Here is a 16,187-nt window from a genome sequence, read left to right on the forward strand (position 1 = left end):
TGGGAGGGCAGTGGCAGATTATCTGGCCCAGCAAACAGTGGAGAGCAGCCCAGCAGGACACAGGGAAGCCCAAACCGTTTGGCAGCATGTGCTTGCAGTGAGCACAGCACAAATCCTGCAGCCAAGCACTCCCTTGGCGTAGAAGTGCCGCCTCAAGTGAATGAACCAAGGCTGAGGGTCTGGGGTGTGAGGCTGAACCCTTGGCAGGGAAATGAGCAAACAAACACCCATCTCTGGAGGTAAAAGGAAGAAAGCAGGGCATTCCAAGTGATGAGGCAGCATCGCGTTGTCAGCATCTGCTGCTGACTGCTGGGGAAAGTGAAGAGTGGCTGTAGTCAAAAGCACATCTAGCTCTGTAAGGTAGGATGCTGTAGAAAGAGGAGATGTGTGTTAACATGAAACATGCTGGGAGAGCAGACAGCTAATATTTATTCCCAGCTTTACTGCTAATATGGCTGTAGCCTAAGGTGGGTCAAGTTTTCGTTCAGCCCTTTCAGGAAAGATGACCACCTTTACAAGGAGTGAAACGGTACCTCTGTCTCCAGGAACATCACTTCTGTGTGACTGCCTGCTAACGCTTTTCCCTTCAGTAACAGGAGTCTGTGGGCAATGCTGAGTAGCAGTTGCAGCCCAAGGCAAACTGTGATCAATAACAGAGCAGTGCTTTTATAAATGAGGTGACAAACAGGGACAGGAGCTGCTGTGTTGCTTGCAGTGGTAGTATTTACCCTGAAGAGTTCAGACAGCAAAAAGGCAAAATATTGGAGTAGTGTGACTGCAGCAAACATGACTGCTTGCTGGACAAAAAGACAGCAGGAGGGACAACACTTCTTCCAGAAGAAGAACCATTCAGAAAGGCCCATTCACTCCTTCCTTAGCCTCCCCTTTTAAATAGTGCTTTCCCGTGACTTTCTCTCCTTACAGACTCTTTATCTTCCATTGAGCCAGGCTCTGGACAAGACGTGATCCCGGGTTCCCCCCTGCGAAGCAGCATCAAGATCAAGCGTGGAGGACCCCAGCAACCACAAGCCTACCAGATCCTCTCTTCACTGCTGGATGACAGTGAAGCCAAAAGGAGAAGCAGTCGGATGAAGTAGGAGCATCTGAAGTCTTCTCCCTGCCCGTCCACCAGTTAAAGATACAGTATCCCAGTGCTTAATTGCAGAGTGCAAATGAAGTGAGTAGGAAGCTCTAGTATTGGCAATTGAGTTTGCTTACCTGGCCAATTCTATGCCCTTATTGCAGGGAGTATCTTACCCATAGCTTGGAGAGGGTCTTAAGGATGTTTTTCTTGATATTGTTATTTTGCCTTTGGAATACCAGATGTCATGTATTGGAAGCTGTCCATAGCAATAACACCTCCTGAATATGGCTCCAGAGTTTAATCATTCCCTTATTTCTTCATCCCTTGAAAGTTACTCAGTAAAGCTCTGCTTAACTGCTGACATAATCAATCCCAATTAGGCTCATAGCCAAACCTTAGCCTTGTCCTTTGGTGTAGTTGGTGGCATCTGCTTTTGTTTCATGCAATGGTGTCAAGCTGACTCCCACTTGAAGGTAACGCTTTTAGAGGCCTTTAAAGCATTCTCATCTGCAAGGATTTCTCTTAAGCAAAGAACAAGTTGGAAAATCCCAGGAATGCTTTAAACTGTCTGAAAATTCAGATTCCTGTTCACACTTTAGCATCAAAATCTCTACTCTTCATGTTGCTGATTGCATGTGAACGGCATTTATTTCTGTTGGTGAAAGGACTTTCGATGAATAAGTTCACAGTGTACACTGACTTCAACGAGATTAGGCTGTTTCTGTAAAAGTTTAGACAGTATGGATGGAATATGATGGAATTGCAATGGAGTTCTGCCCCGCTGTGTTCATTTTGCACCTACATGTAGTGAAAATTAAATAGCAGCAATAACTATTCTCAGAGAATGTTTTGCAATAGTTTCTTAACTCCATGTCAATAAGTAAAAGTATTACCACAGGTTTTCTTATTCTATGGGTGAATCTTTGCTACTTGAATCCCCAGCATAGCAGCAAATCACACTCTGGGATTAGTCTTGACAGGAGCTTATCCTGCACTCAGGAGCTAAATACAAAAATCATTTTACTATTTGCAATAACAACTGTCTGGGGATCTGAGGAAAGTCCCAGCATTCAAGGTGAAGAGGCTGAACCTGCCTTTCAGCGACCAATGAATCTCTTACACCTTCTGTGCAAATCCAATTGGACAAGCCATTCACGTAGACACTGAATTTTGTTAGAAAGGGTAAGACTGATCGACACAACCAATGGTACTGATTTTTTTTTTCCCTTTGAGTTTGCCGTTATGAATTCCAAGCTATTGCATTAGCTTAATGAGTACTCTCTCCATTCATATTGACTAGGATTTCAGATCTTAAATGAAGAAATTATTTAAAACAAATTAGTGGTAAGATGAAAGGAAATGTAATAGAAGTTGTTTCCAATGAATCCTGCCAAGCCAACAGTCAAAAGATTGGTTAGGTTTGGGTTGCAACAGTTCTAATTATTGCCTTTTCCAAATTGATTTAAGAGCTACATCAGCTTTTGCTCTCCACACTTCTTGCTTCATTACCTGTATCTCCCTTTCATGTGGTACTGTATCTTTAAATTGGGTTACAGTGGGATTAAACCAACTGGACTTTCCCTCTCACCTGGAGTTTCGTTCCTCACTGCTTACACAACAGTCAGACCACACTCTTGTACAGTCCCAGTTTAAATATGCTGTAAAGGTGAACACAGCCTCAAACTCAGCTATTAACAGTATTCATGTCTAAGCCAACCATTCCAACCACATTTCCCATCTTAGGCAGGATACTAAGATTCATTTAACCAGGGCATCTACGCATCTTGCCATGTCTGCGTAACTTTGAGAGTGGATTTATCTGGATGCGTGCTCATTTGGAAATGTATTTTAATTGAAATGTTATTGCTTTATCTTACATGCATACTGTGCAATACCATAGTGTGTTCTTGTCCTTTTTTTCCTAAAACTTCTTTGAAATTCTTCATGTTTCAGTATGTTTTTAATTTGGATCAGTTCTGGTGGTAGAAATGCATTTTCCTTGCCGTGAGCAAACCAGAAGCACATTGCACAACTGAAAACCCTTGCAACTTGTGCACCCTCACATTCACCAGCAATCTGGTACACCTGGGAGGTGGAGAATGCTTCTCTCCAGAATATCCAATTTGCACTTACTGTAAAGAATTGATACCAACCTGGGGAAATAAGAATAAACGAGAGAGAAGAACACTCGTCTGCTCTCACCAAACTGCAGTAGTTTTGCCATCACCTCCCATAGGAACAGGGAGAGGCCATAACAAGCAGATCCAAGTCTCCTGCTCACAGGAGCTGGTGCTGCTTGCAGTGGAGCAGAGCACACGGCTCACATGTGGCTTTCTGAAGGTTTGGCTCTGGGGTTCAGTTTCAATCCCAGTCTCTGCAATGAACTGTTTTAATGTAATGAACCTGACCACTGTGACAAAGGCTTCCAAAAGACAATCAGCTTCTGGAATTACTTCTTAGTACAATATATTGGAAATTCTTTCTTTTCCATGTTTACAGCTTCTGCTTTACTCGAGATTACATTCCACGCTTGGTGATATAGGGGTTGAACTACTTGCAGTCTCCATGATTGCTTTGAAACCAGGCAATTCAAAGGTGCTATAACTGTCCACAGCGCACATTCCCACCCATAGAAGGAAATGTTAACTTTTTCACTACTTATTTTACACAGTATCTTTTTATTTATATCAGTGTGTTTTGTATGTGTGCAAATGGGCCCATTGTAATAAGCTATACAACATTTGGTCTTCAGTAGGGCGGCCATAGGCAGTACTTTGCAATCATGTAGTTTCTTAACTTAGAACACGAATAAATAATCTCTTCTGACACGATGAGTTAATTTATGGCAGGCTCTAATGTTTGTTGTAAACACAACCTGTTTGTTCCACCTCTTGCATGGTTACTTACCTGTTTTCATATCGCTATGTTATTGTTCAAGATACCTATTTCTCTTTATTTGCTATGGGTTTTGTTACTGTATATGGAATGTTTTGTATTCAGCATTTTCTTACAGAGCAGAGTGGGAACAGTATTCAAGAACCCACAAATACCAAAGACCTTTCATGTAATGCACTGAGAAATAAACATACTGTAAATGAGTACGATGTCAGGTGTCCTGTATTTACAAAGTTCAGAGCAAGTTCAAGCAGAATGCATCCTGAAATTAAGGCATCTGTTTTCCTTTCCTGCCATCTCAGCTTTCTCTCACTGTACGTATGCAAATCTGAGCAGGGAAGGAAGGAAGGTAGGAAAGAAGGAAAGTGAAGGGAGGAAGGAAAGAAGGGAAGAAAGCTTTGGTAAGCCTTCAAGCAATGTAAAGTTTGCACACCCTGCATTGCAAGGAAGCCAGGCATGGGAGGAGGTGGCAAAGGACCCAAAGTGCTTCTGTCATAGCTGACAGGTCTGGTTTCTGAACTTGTTTTCACTCCCATATACAAACAAGAGATGTGTAAATCACAGCCAGTTCTCTCCCCCCCGATGAGATCACATCATAGATACACAGATATCACTATTGTAGTGAAGTATGGTAAACAATGAGAAATGCCCACAGAGTCAAGGCCTCAACTTCATGCAGACTTTTTTGCAGTGCTGATCAGGGGATGCTCAGGGTAACTTGTTGCCAAACACTCCCATGCAGCACTGCTCTGGGTCCTTTGGGGTGTATTTATCTTGTTTTTGCATCCAAACACCTCCAACTCTGATATATTTATCCTTGCAGAAGTCCCCTGAGGGAAGGCAAGGCTGTTAATCACTACTGTACAGATTGGGAGTTGCTGGATAAAAGGCCAAATTAATTTCTTGGGACATTTGTGGCTGCACTGGTCTGCCAAGTACCAATTAGCATCAGGTTTGAGCTGGTCTCTGGGCCATTATGGCCAGGGACTGTAATCATAGGGGAAATGGTTCTTTTCCCACTGCTTAACACAGCACAAGGAAAATCAATGGCAGAGTTAACAGCTTGCACTTCTAGCAGGAGCTGATCCCCAAAACACACACAAGCAAAATACTGATAGCCTTTGAATAAACTGTCTTAACCCTTCCATCCCATTTTTTTATCCACATGACAAACTGGATAACACATGTCCTCTATAGTTTAGTAAGGAGGAAGTATATTAGCCACTGTCCATTAAATATAACACAACAGTCCACTCTTAACAATGACAGTGATTAATCATTGCAACAATTTGCCAGAGGTTGTGGTACAGCCTTTGCTATTACACATTTGTCAAATTAAGGGGACTTTCTCTTCCTAATTATGTGTGTGTCTGTATATTCCAATTCCAAGCAGAATCCATTCAGCCAAGCCATACCATTGCCATCATGGACATAACAAATGGCCATTCTTGAACCTGCCTGCATTGTGTGCAGTTCTACACAGAGCTGGGTAGATCTGCTGCTGTTTTACCATCTATACAAATTCATTAGTGCATGCCAACAGGAACTTTTTAGTAGCAAATGAGGGATGCCCTGAGCACACCTCCAGGACACGCACTCTTCTCACAGCCCCCAGAGGTCATGCTATGCCAACTGACCATGACTCAGCATGGCAACCATGGGCTGAGATTGGCCAAGGACCAAGACAAACTGGAGGTCTCCCACTGATCCTACACCACCAAATGGAAGGGAAAGGCCAAGTCAGAAAGAACAGAACAGTGTGGAACACCAGTATGGCTGTGCCAGCCAAAACCTGACTTAGCTTAACTGGACGGAGTTAATGTTTAGCCAATAACACTAACATTGTGAAGGTTAGACTTTAGACTTAGATCAGAAAGCATATAGGCTGAAAGATCAACAGTGCACGACGGGATCTCAGCTGCAGCCTTCACTCTGCTTCTCAACCACAAAAACATCCTCAGAAATGGATGGAGCCCAGGTCTACCTGGTGACAGGAGGATGTGGTTTTATTGGGGAAAAGATCACAGAGCTCCTGTCTCAACAAGACTACATCAAACAAGTCAGAGTTTTTGATTCAGTAGCAAGAAAAGAAGTAGAAAAATTTGCCACAGGTAAGAAAAAGGCATAAACTTGAATATAGGTGCCATAACCCTCCCTTTCAGGACAGGTAGTGTTATGCTGGAGATACCAGTTACAGGCATGGGGTGGGAACATGGATTGAACAGACAAAACCCGTGCTCCTGACATGCATTAAATTATTCAGTTTGATCACAATTCTAAATGCTGCCTTCTGATGTTTCACCAGAACTGATTACACTGAGATATGCAGGGGAGAAGCAACTTGTTTTACTGGATTTGAGAATATCCACCCCAAACAAACCAACACTTCTTAGTGTGTCCCTGAGTAAGTCCTCAGCCAGCCCCAGCTCAGGCCCAGCTGTCTCCCTATGCAGCTTAGTGCTATCCTCAACTCCATGTGAGATCTCAATGACAGCAGCTGTTATTCTGACCCACAGCTGGTGTAAACTGGCAAAGTGCTGCACTGAATTAAACCAGATGTGTATCTGGTTTCTTGGGGTTCATGAAATGGGGATGTATTTCCCCCCAGGGCAATGTATTCCAATAGTATAGTTGGCAAGTTGCTTCTTGCCCTGCTGAGAAGAAAGCTTTCCAGGCAGGATCCTCATTCTGCAGGAATGTGAAGATGCTGTTTTGTATTTTTTCCCCTGCATCTATGCTTATATTATTCTTCTCCAGCTACCACTCATGTGACAGTGATGAAAGGAGACATTCGAGACTACAATCTGCTCCTTGCTGCCATGCAGGGTGTTCACGTGGTTATCCACACAGCTGCTATTGTGGACTGCAGAAACACTTTGCCCTTTTGGGAAATGAAAGCTGTCAATGTTGGGGGTAAGTTCTTTAAAATGAGCAATTAGGTAAAATACATCCTTAGAATCATAGGATCATTAACGTTTGGGAAGACCTCTAAGGTCATGCAGCCCAAGCATCCACTCACCACCAATATTTCCCACTGCCCACATCCCTCATGTGACTTGCATAATAGAAACCAAAGTAGTTAATATTTGTCTTCCCCAACCTACCTCACAGGTACTGAAAATGTGTTAAGGGCCTGCTGTGCCCTGAACATCCCATATGTTGTCTACACAAGCTCCATTGCTGCAGTGGGACCCAACATTTCACGCGAGCCCATGCTCAGGTAAGGCCCAACACATCATTTACATCCCTATGGATTTTTGCTATGAATCTAAAGCAGAAAATGTGTGTCTCATTCCTCCAATCCTCTGTGAAAACCACACCTCCTTCCAACCTAAATTTGAACAGCATTGGATACCCCTCACTGAAAGAGTTGGTTGCGAGATGTAGGATTTAACAGCACCTTCAGGATACCCTCTATGTGTATGGACCTGTTCTTCTAATTGCTAAAATCAGTTTGGCATTGGATCTCGGCTGCTCAGGGTTTGACAAGGCCAAGTTTTACCTTACTGTTGCGTAAAAGTTCTTTTCCTCTCCGTCACATTGAGTTGACCTAGAGGGTAGGTGCTCTATCACAGACCTACTTTCCCTCTCTTGCTAACTCCACAGTGAATTGCTAGCAAACCTGAGGCACGCTCCTAGTATCAAAAGAGATTAAATGTGCTCAGACTGTTTCAGCACTACCTCAGAAGAAGGTTAGTTTGTCACATTGTCTTAGGATGCAGCTGCATTTGATGTGTAAATGCTTTGTAGTATTGATGTTTAGTTACACTGACCAGGATCTGACCCACGAGTGCCACCCTATCCCTCAAAATACCTTTTCCTGGTGGTAACTCTTTGACTCCCTGTTTCTGGGCACATGCTCAACTCATCTCTTCCATCAAGACTGACCCACAGACCCAGAAGTAGAAGAGCTTTGGAAGCCCTCTGAGGCAAAGATGGCATTTGGAACAAGGCAAAGGTTGAAATTACAAGTTGAGGGTGCTGTTCCTATCTTTGATTTCCAGAATAGACTCCCACAGTCAGCTGACATTTCAGGACCTGGATACCTTTGGTATTCATGGGACACAGGAATTGCACCTTGAACCAGGCTGGTCTTTCTGAAGACCAAGAACTAGAGTTTTAGGTTAAATCTGAAGTTGGGTGGAGATGGGTGCAGTCTGACACACAGAACTGTAAGGCTTCTCGCTAATTAGCACAGACAGCTCAAACCACGCAAAGCCTGTGTGCAGAAGGATCTGGCTCAAAATCAAGTTGTTTCTCTACAGGCAGTCAGTCTAGACACAGTTGGCTTCAGTCATTGGGCTCTAGCAATTGGAGCCTGGTTAGAAAAGGCTGCTTAAGGCATAACTTAAAATGACCAACAAGCCTAAATTTCATACTCACAAGTAAGCTAAGCATTACACAGCTGTTCTGAAGGGCATTTAAGTACCCAAGCCCATAGAAATAAATGCCTCATGTATGAAAAAGTCCCTGAGAACAAGAAACCTCAATCCACTTGGGAGCATGAGCACTAGAAACTCCAGCATCAATAAAAGGCTATGGAATTTGGTTATTTATGTATCTAAATCACTTCATCACACCTTTGTGAATGCATCCTGCAGCTCACAGAACATATGTACATATGAACATCCTCTCCCCACTAACTCACAACCTTTTCCTGCCATAAATGCTAATAAACTCACCAACTAGAGCCTCTAATTCGCTTTTCGAAAACATACTCATATTCTCCCACCATGCTGTGAGAAGAAAGCCTGTTTGTCAGAGTAGTTCTCCTCCTCTAAAGATTTTCACTTTTAACTCCCGGAATTAAAGTGCGAGAAGAGTTGAAAATCACACAGCTTGTCTCAATAGGGAGCCTAGTGGTTGCTGGAAGGCAACATACCATGGCCCTGTTTGGCACAACTGTCCAGGGAGGTGGTGGGGTGACCATTTGTGGTTACAATGGGCATGGTGGGGTGGGCTGGGGTTGGATTTGGGGGTCTTGGGGATCTTCTCCAACCTTAATGATTCTGTGAATCCATTTAGGGACACAGTTTAGCAGCATGGTGGGGATGGGCTGATAGTTTGTCTTGATGATGGAGGTCTGCCCAACCTTAGTGACCCTATGATTCTACAGCTGAAAGTGAAGGTGATGCAGTTTCTCTGTCCCCACCTAATTTGTTTTGCTCTTCTTTGCAGCCTGTGATCAAGCTTGCCTTAGTTTTTTACTCTTTTTTACCCTTTCTCTATCACTCCTTGTATAATTTTATTTAACTCACTTTTAGGTGCTGGGGAACTGACACAGACAAAGCATGATTAGTCTCTGGACAGGGTGATGGGTGCAGGGATAATGCTCACACCTCAGCATCCTACAATAATAGAAAATGCCTCTGTCAGTCTCAATCCCTCTGAGACAGCCACCACTGAGATACCTTCTGACAATGCTGCTCCAGTCTTATTAGCGTTCAGTTATCTGTGATCGTTTTGAAAAGCAAGAGCATTATGCTGAGCTCTTTGTTACTACCAAGCTTCAAAAGGGGTGGGGGGAAGGAAAACAGGAGCAGAGCTCCACAGCCCAGAACGGCAGGCAGTGCCCCTTTGTGAAGCATCACAAGGAGAAAAAAAAAGAAAAGAAATTCAGATAGAAGAAAAGAAAGCAATTAAAACAAGAACTTCTAGATAACCCCCCTAATTGTATTGGGCCTCTCTTGGGCTCTCAGCAAACCGTGCACAATCAATCTTCTGCTGTGCTTGTTTGCTGGTTTGTCTCCTGTTCATCACCTGTAAACACGGGGAGGGGAGGAGGGTTTGTGCTACAAGCCTGTGTGCATGGGGATGCTGAGTTCTTGAGGCTCCTCATTTATTTCTGTTGCTCTCAGCTGGGATATCTGATGCACAAGGTACTGACTGAAAAAAGGCAACAGCATTATCCATGTTTTACATGCCGTGATGTGAGTGCAGAAAAGAGCAAGTGAGTTGCCCAAGGTCAAAGCAGGAGCCTGAGTCAGAGCCTGATCTCTTGTGGCCCAGTGCTTAACAAAAAGACCTCTGCTAAAGGTTTGCTGCTTGACCTTGTCACAGGCCACTTTGCCCTCCCTTAAAGTGCATTTGAACCCTATATGTGAAAGAAGAGAGATGGTTCTGCATCACATTGCTTTGGGTGCTCTACACCTGGCACAGTTCAGTGTCTGCCTAGGGTGAATTTCTGTAAGACAGCGAAATGGTCAGCAAATAAATGTGAAAATGTGAAGGAAGACTGAAAACTCCTGCAGCACACTGAATGGGGAGAGAGCCTTCTAATGCAGCAGGGAGCAAGTGGACACATGGTCTGCGTGTATGGTCACTCCAGTGCTCCAAACAAGGCTTCTTTGCTCTCTGATAAATCCACAGCACCCTAATCTACCTGACTGAATCCTGGAATGGACTAATATTGAGCTAGAATCACTGGGACAGGAACACCCATGTGGGGAATGGAGCTGCTTTCTTATCTCTCCTTGGAATTATTTCAGGACCTGTGAGGGCAGTTACATGTTGGGTCTCATTGACTTAGGAGTCACATCCAGTTGAGGAGCACATTGTCTTCCTCCCCAGTGGCAACCAGAGCTCCCCAGCACAGCTCCAAGCCCTGAATTAGGCCAAGCAGGGACCTGGTTTTCTGCTTGTCCCCTCAAACATAATCCACTAGGGCAGATAAAGAAAACCTCAGCACAAATCTGGTGGTTGCACATCTTCCAGGAGCTCTTTCACATCACCAGCAAACATCTCCCAACTCTAATCAACAATATGAGAAAATTAAGGTGCAGCTTCTTTTAGTTTAAAAGCTCACAAGAGGCTTCTTGCTACCTCTAATGAAAAAAACAAAACAAGACTGCTCTCATTTTCCTGCCTTCCATCATCTCGTGCTCTTTCCACCTTGTTCAGCCACTTGAGAGTTGCTTAGAAAGGTAACTGCTCTGCCTTCTAATTTCCCTGCCAGAATATTGTTTGCTTCAATCACACAACAGCAAACTCACCTCTCAGAGATGAAACCATTGCTCTCATACAAACCTGCTTTTGCCTAATGCTACAGAATCACTTGGTATTTCTTGAGGCTTTATTACTCCTGAGCTGCAGTAAGGATCTTTCTTAGCCCTGCCATGAATCACCATCAGAACTTATACACTGCAAAGTAGGGGTTAAAGTAGATCACACAGAGATAAAGGTCTCCCAGCCCTGGACTCCAGGGTCACTCACATCTCAATCTATTTCAGAGGAAATGAAGACACCAAATACAGCGGAGAAGTGGAGCTGCCTTATGGGAAGACAAAGGCTATGGCAGAAAGGCTTGTATTAGAAGCCAATGGGAAAAAGGTAAAAAAAAACATCAATAGTGGTATCCAAGGGGTTTCAGAACAAGATGAGCAGAAAGAGGGAGCTGGTTAGAAAGAATCATAGAATTACAAAATCATTAAGGTTGCAAAAGACCTCTAAGATCATCCAGTCCAACCATCCATCTACTATCAAGACCCCTCAAGTTGTACCAATGTCTCCAATGGCTTCTCTGATAACATGTATGCACCACATTGATCACTGTGGAAAATTCTACACCCGACTTATATCACTTGCTAATACTCTTCCCTGATTTTTCAGCTCAGCAATGGTGGTAAACTCACAACCTGCATCATCCGTCCAAACACAGTATATGGGGAGAAAGGAATGTTCCTCCATGACATATATTTGTCTGCCAAGGTCCATAAAGGCGTGTTGAACTACCTGGAGCCTGAACACACAGAGCGCAATTCCACATATGTGGGTGAGTGAGTGATGGATATTTTTGTATGTAGTGCTACCAGGCTGCTTTGGCCACGGGAGATTTTGCATGTTGGCATATCCATAATCCTTAAACACAGAAAAATGAGTATAGTGACTGAGCATAAATAATTCTATAACCACAAAACTCAGTCTGGCAAAAAGATATTATAAGAGTTGTTTACATTCTATCATTTTTATAGAACCATTAAGGTTGCAAAGGCCACCAAGACCATCCAGTCCAACCATCAACCCAATGGCTGTGACCACTCTACACTGTGGCACTCAGTGCAACGTTCACCCTTGCCTTGAAAATCACCATGGAAGGGTTTTCCTTTTTTAATTCTCCTCAACATATGGAAAAATGCTGTTTAGAAAACTGAAAAATAGCAGAAAACAGTAGGAGAGCTCTATTCTTTTTCTAAGGCAATGTTTCAAGAAATCTATGGAGGAAGACAGAGAAACTGAGGGAATATCTTTACAATATTTTTTGTTTCTTTGAAAAGAAAGGTTTACTTAGAAGAAATTAAGCCAGATACCTATAAAATGAGGAAAGGCATTCATTGTAAAGAAAATTGTACTGCATAACTGAGTGTTGTTACAGACTGCTCCAATAACCTCCCAAATCACAGAATTATTGAGGTTGGAAAAGACCTCTTAGATCACCCAGCCCAACCATCCACCTACCACCAATATTGCCCACTAACCACCTGAAGTGCCACATCTGAGAGTAGTTTGTTGTTGCACTGAATGCATTACAGGAGGAGTACAATTCACCACTGAATCATGAAGGGCTTAAGTTATTTCTGAGCAGCACGCATGTCCTTTTCCAAAAGCGCAGATAACAGAGCTTTGAAATCGCTGTTACAGTGGAATCAGGCCTGGATAAATCAAACGACTTCTTCAAAGGTGCAAAGCAAACCCAGGAATAAAACCCCTGAGCTCTGCCTCCCATTCACCCTGATCCCACTACAAAACAGTGCCCTTCTGCTTCATGTGAACCCGTGTCACAAGGAACGTTAATTGTCCAGCTCAAAGGGGAAACCACAGGTTGAAAGGACCTTTGAGGTCTGAATTAACTACTCCAGCCCTCCTCAGTACAGCTGAGCACACGATGAGTGCCATCCCTACATCGCAGCACTGCAGTTGGCTTTCGGTGCTCTCACTCGCACAGTAAATAGGCAAATGTCACTCCTCCTGAGCACCTGTTTCTCTCCTCCTCTTATTTCTCCAGGGAACGTTGCATGGATGCATGTTCTTGCAGCCAGGCACCTGCAGCTGAAACCAGACATACTTGCTGGGCAGGTGTACTATTCCTATGATGACACTCCGACAGCAAAACCATTTCTGATCAGGTACCAGCTCTTGTCCTGTATGGACCCCTCAATAAGACTGGGCTCACACATCCCATACTGGAAGATGTGGTTACTGATACACCTGCACAGGATAATTGAAGTCATCCTGTCCCCTTTCTGGAAGCCACGACCATTCCTAAACTTCCCTTTGCTGCACACAATAATTACCACCTTCTCCTATGAGACAGACAAAGCCTTTAGGCACTTTGGGTACAAGCCTCTCTACAGCTGGCAGGAGAGCAAGCTCCGGACAGCACGGTGGCTGGAAGCAGCTGTGGGGAACTTGTCCCATCAGTGATGAAAAGGACCCTTCCTAGAGATCCTGTTATCCTTCATACGCAGCTTATTACATCTGTTATGAAATATTATCCCTATAAAAATAAACTCCTATTCTCTTGTGCAGAGGCTGACTTGCATTCCAGCTCTATGGTTGGATGTCTGCAAGCTCAGGCACTTCTCACTTGAGCTCGGAGAAATGGGCTGTTTTTACAGTAGTGGTTAAAATCCAAAATTAATTCTGCTGGTTTGAGACTGTTTAAGTACTCCTGTGTTCCGTGAACATGTAATCATCTCTTGAGTTTTCCTACAGTTGAAGTGTACATATGCACAAATAAAAGCTCTTTTTAATTACTTCCCTAATCCTCCTGGAAAAAAGAAATAGAAGCAAGTTTCAGCATGGCATCTTTGATAGAAACGATCGAGATTTGCTTCTTGTTAGTCATAGTAATTACACTGGAAAGGAAGCGAAGGGATACGGCTGGGAGCTGCCAAGTGAACTCCATAGAAATTCACTCATAGGAGAGTTCTTTGCAAAATGAGCTTCCAAACCAACAATAATTTGCTCAGGTAATTGGTGAATAATTTCATATGACATAAGTTTGGGGCAAATCATTTCAATCTGTTCATAGAGAACTTGGGAAGGTGAACCATGCCAGTTATGGAATCACTGAATGGTCTGAGTTGGAAGGGACCCTTCAGTGCCATCTGGTCCCACTCCTTGCAATGCACAGGGATGCACAGCTCTCAATTCCTCACCTTTTTCACTCTAATCATTCATGCAGAGAAGTTTCTAATAAAGCGATTAGTAAGATTGCTGGTCTTTGTTTCATTAACGATCGTCTTTGCAGCCTTCTGCTATAAGTTAAAAGGTAAATGATGGCTTGCTGAGAATGTGGCAGAGAAATACATACCCAGTTTCTTATGCACATTGCCAGAGCTTCACTACGGCATGACTACATTGACCTCAACAGGCTTTAATGTTTCTGAAACCCTGGTTTTTATCTTGCCAAAAAAGAGCCACTGGGTGGAGCTGCAAGTCTGTCAGACAGGTAACTTCGATTCCAGCGTTGCAGCAGCATTTGCTGGAGCTGTTTTTGACCAGAGCTCCAAGTCCTGCCCAGACAGCAATGCTGATGGATGGTCCAGGGGTCTGGGTCTGTCCTCAGCCTGCAGTGCTTGGAGCTCTGGACATCCCTCAGCTTCCTGGACACACTCATCTTTAATTTCATGTAGTTGTGCCATCAAAGAGACAAAGGAAATTGTTTTTTCCACTCATAACTTCTTCGAAAAGAATCAAAGTTTGCTTTTAACTTTGCAAAATATAATGAAATGTGGCACTCTGACCTTTGAGAGAACTGGCCTAAGTACAAGAGCTGATGTTTCCAGTCCCACTTGGAGCCTCTGGCACATCCCTCTGTGGCCTATGGAGCTGCTGAAGGTACCAAGAGGTGTAATTATCAAACCCCAATCCTACCCCAGCAACCAACCTTACGTGCATGTCTCCTTCCAGAAACCTCACTGGGGAATCTCCTTTTCCTGTCCTGCCCATCATCACCCAGGGTTTTGATCTTTATCAGGACACAGATGACACGAAGGATAAGGCACAGGCGTTTTCCAAAAGGCCCTGAATCATTCACTGCCTTAACTCTTTCCATACCCACCAACCAAGCTTTGACAAAAGCAAGTGGAGGATTCCCTTTCCCCCGCACATTTAGCAGAAGTCGGGGGGGGAAAAAAAAAAGTCAGACAGCAAAACCTCTGTACTGCTTTCCAAAAGGATGAGTAAGCTTCCTTTGGCTGCGCTGCAGCTTGGCTCCCCCCGGGTTGTGCTGCTGCAGACTTCCTGCATGATCCTTGATTTTATCAGATTGTAACTTGTTTTCTCCTGGCAGTGCTTTCATTCTTTCTGCAGCGCTGGGCTGTCATTGGTTTTTCTTTGCAGGGTCCCAGCCCTATTATGTAACAGCAGCAGCAAATGGGGGGGGGAATATTTCAGATCTGTTGCTACTTCTGGAGAGGAGCCTTTGTGCACAATTACTCATCCAAGAGATTCAGCAGGTATAACTGCTTCCCCCAGGGGCTCCATTATATAATTGGATTTCAGCCATACAAATTAAATCCTATCTTACCCCTTAGTTAAGCCAGGCAGTAAGTATTTAATGCTAATATCCTTAACAACTATTGCAGGGAGAAGCAGAGATGAAGTACAGAGGAGACAGATGCGAGTGTCCCTACCGGAGAAGAGGGAGGATGAGCACTGACAAAGACACCTGCTAGTTTTTAGAGCTGGCTGCACTCCCCCAGTGCGATCCATGGCGTCTGCTGGAGGAGCTGTCTGGGCTGGAAAGTGGCTTTCCCTTCATTTTCCACCCTGCAGTGTTCCCATGTGTGCACTGAGCACTCATCCACCCCCCTCTCAACACACACACAGTTCAAAGAGCCTCATGCCTAACCCTGCTTGAGTTTCTATGGAAGTCTCTGCTCTTGTGCAACATCTGAAAGAAGCAAGTTTAGTAATATTAAAACTCCAGCCAAACACACAAACAGGCAAAGAATCCCCAAATTAAAAAGAAAATCTTAACCGAATTACTCATTCATCTGCATTTTCTATTGCATTCTGTCTTCTCCAGGCATGTTTCCTTTAGACAAAGCCCTCCGGGCAGAGACCATCTCTTTTGGTGTCTGGTACATCAGTCACATAGTTAGTGCATAGTAATAAAGGAAAATAGATTCATGGTAGGAGTTAAACCAGTCAGTCTGGTACTGTAATTGGAACATAATCTCATATTGACAGTATTTAACACAGG

General features: G+C 43.8%; 2 protein-coding genes across 8 annotated transcripts in view; both read left to right on the forward strand.

Moving 5' to 3' along the window:
* The window catches only part of COL26A1 (collagen type XXVI alpha 1 chain), a 127,511-nt gene extending 123,328 nt beyond the window's left edge, over window positions 1-4,183 (forward strand). For 5 of the 6 annotated variants that reach the window (XM_015881016.2, XM_015881020.2, XM_015881019.2 and 2 more), the window contains one exon: window positions 925-4,183. In XM_015881016.2, coding sequence (XP_015736502.1) covers window positions 925-1,097 — 173 coding nt within the window. In that variant the 3' untranslated portion in view covers window positions 1,098-4,183. The remainder of the gene's footprint in view (window positions 1-924) is intronic. The other variant, XM_015881018.2, reaches the window with a different exon arrangement.
* A 1,661-nt stretch (window positions 4,184-5,844) lies between these two features.
* On the forward strand, window positions 5,845-15,964 carry LOC107322719 (3 beta-hydroxysteroid dehydrogenase type 7-like). Of its 2 annotated transcripts, XM_032448457.1 has the most exons (8): window positions 5,845-6,090; window positions 6,737-6,892; window positions 7,091-7,199; window positions 11,209-11,308; window positions 11,588-11,750; window positions 12,981-13,101; window positions 15,323-15,438; window positions 15,568-15,964. In XM_032448457.1, the coding sequence occupies exons 1-8, from the start codon at window positions 5,943-5,945 to the stop codon at window positions 15,639-15,641; spliced, it is 987 nt and encodes a 328-aa protein (XP_032304348.1). In that variant the 5' UTR covers window positions 5,845-5,942; the 3' UTR covers window positions 15,642-15,964. The 2 variants fall into 2 exon arrangements, with proteins under 2 accessions (XP_032304348.1, XP_015736532.1); XM_015881046.2 differs by lacking the exons at window positions 15,323-15,438; window positions 15,568-15,964 and having other exon boundaries at window positions 5,846-6,090; window positions 12,981-14,193.
* Window positions 15,965-16,187: the final 223 nt, after the last annotated feature.

This window comes from Coturnix japonica, chromosome 19, assembly GCF_001577835.2.
Source record: "Coturnix japonica isolate 7356 chromosome 19, Coturnix japonica 2.1, whole genome shotgun sequence".
NCBI lineage: Eukaryota > Metazoa > Chordata > Aves > Galliformes > Phasianidae > Coturnix > Coturnix japonica.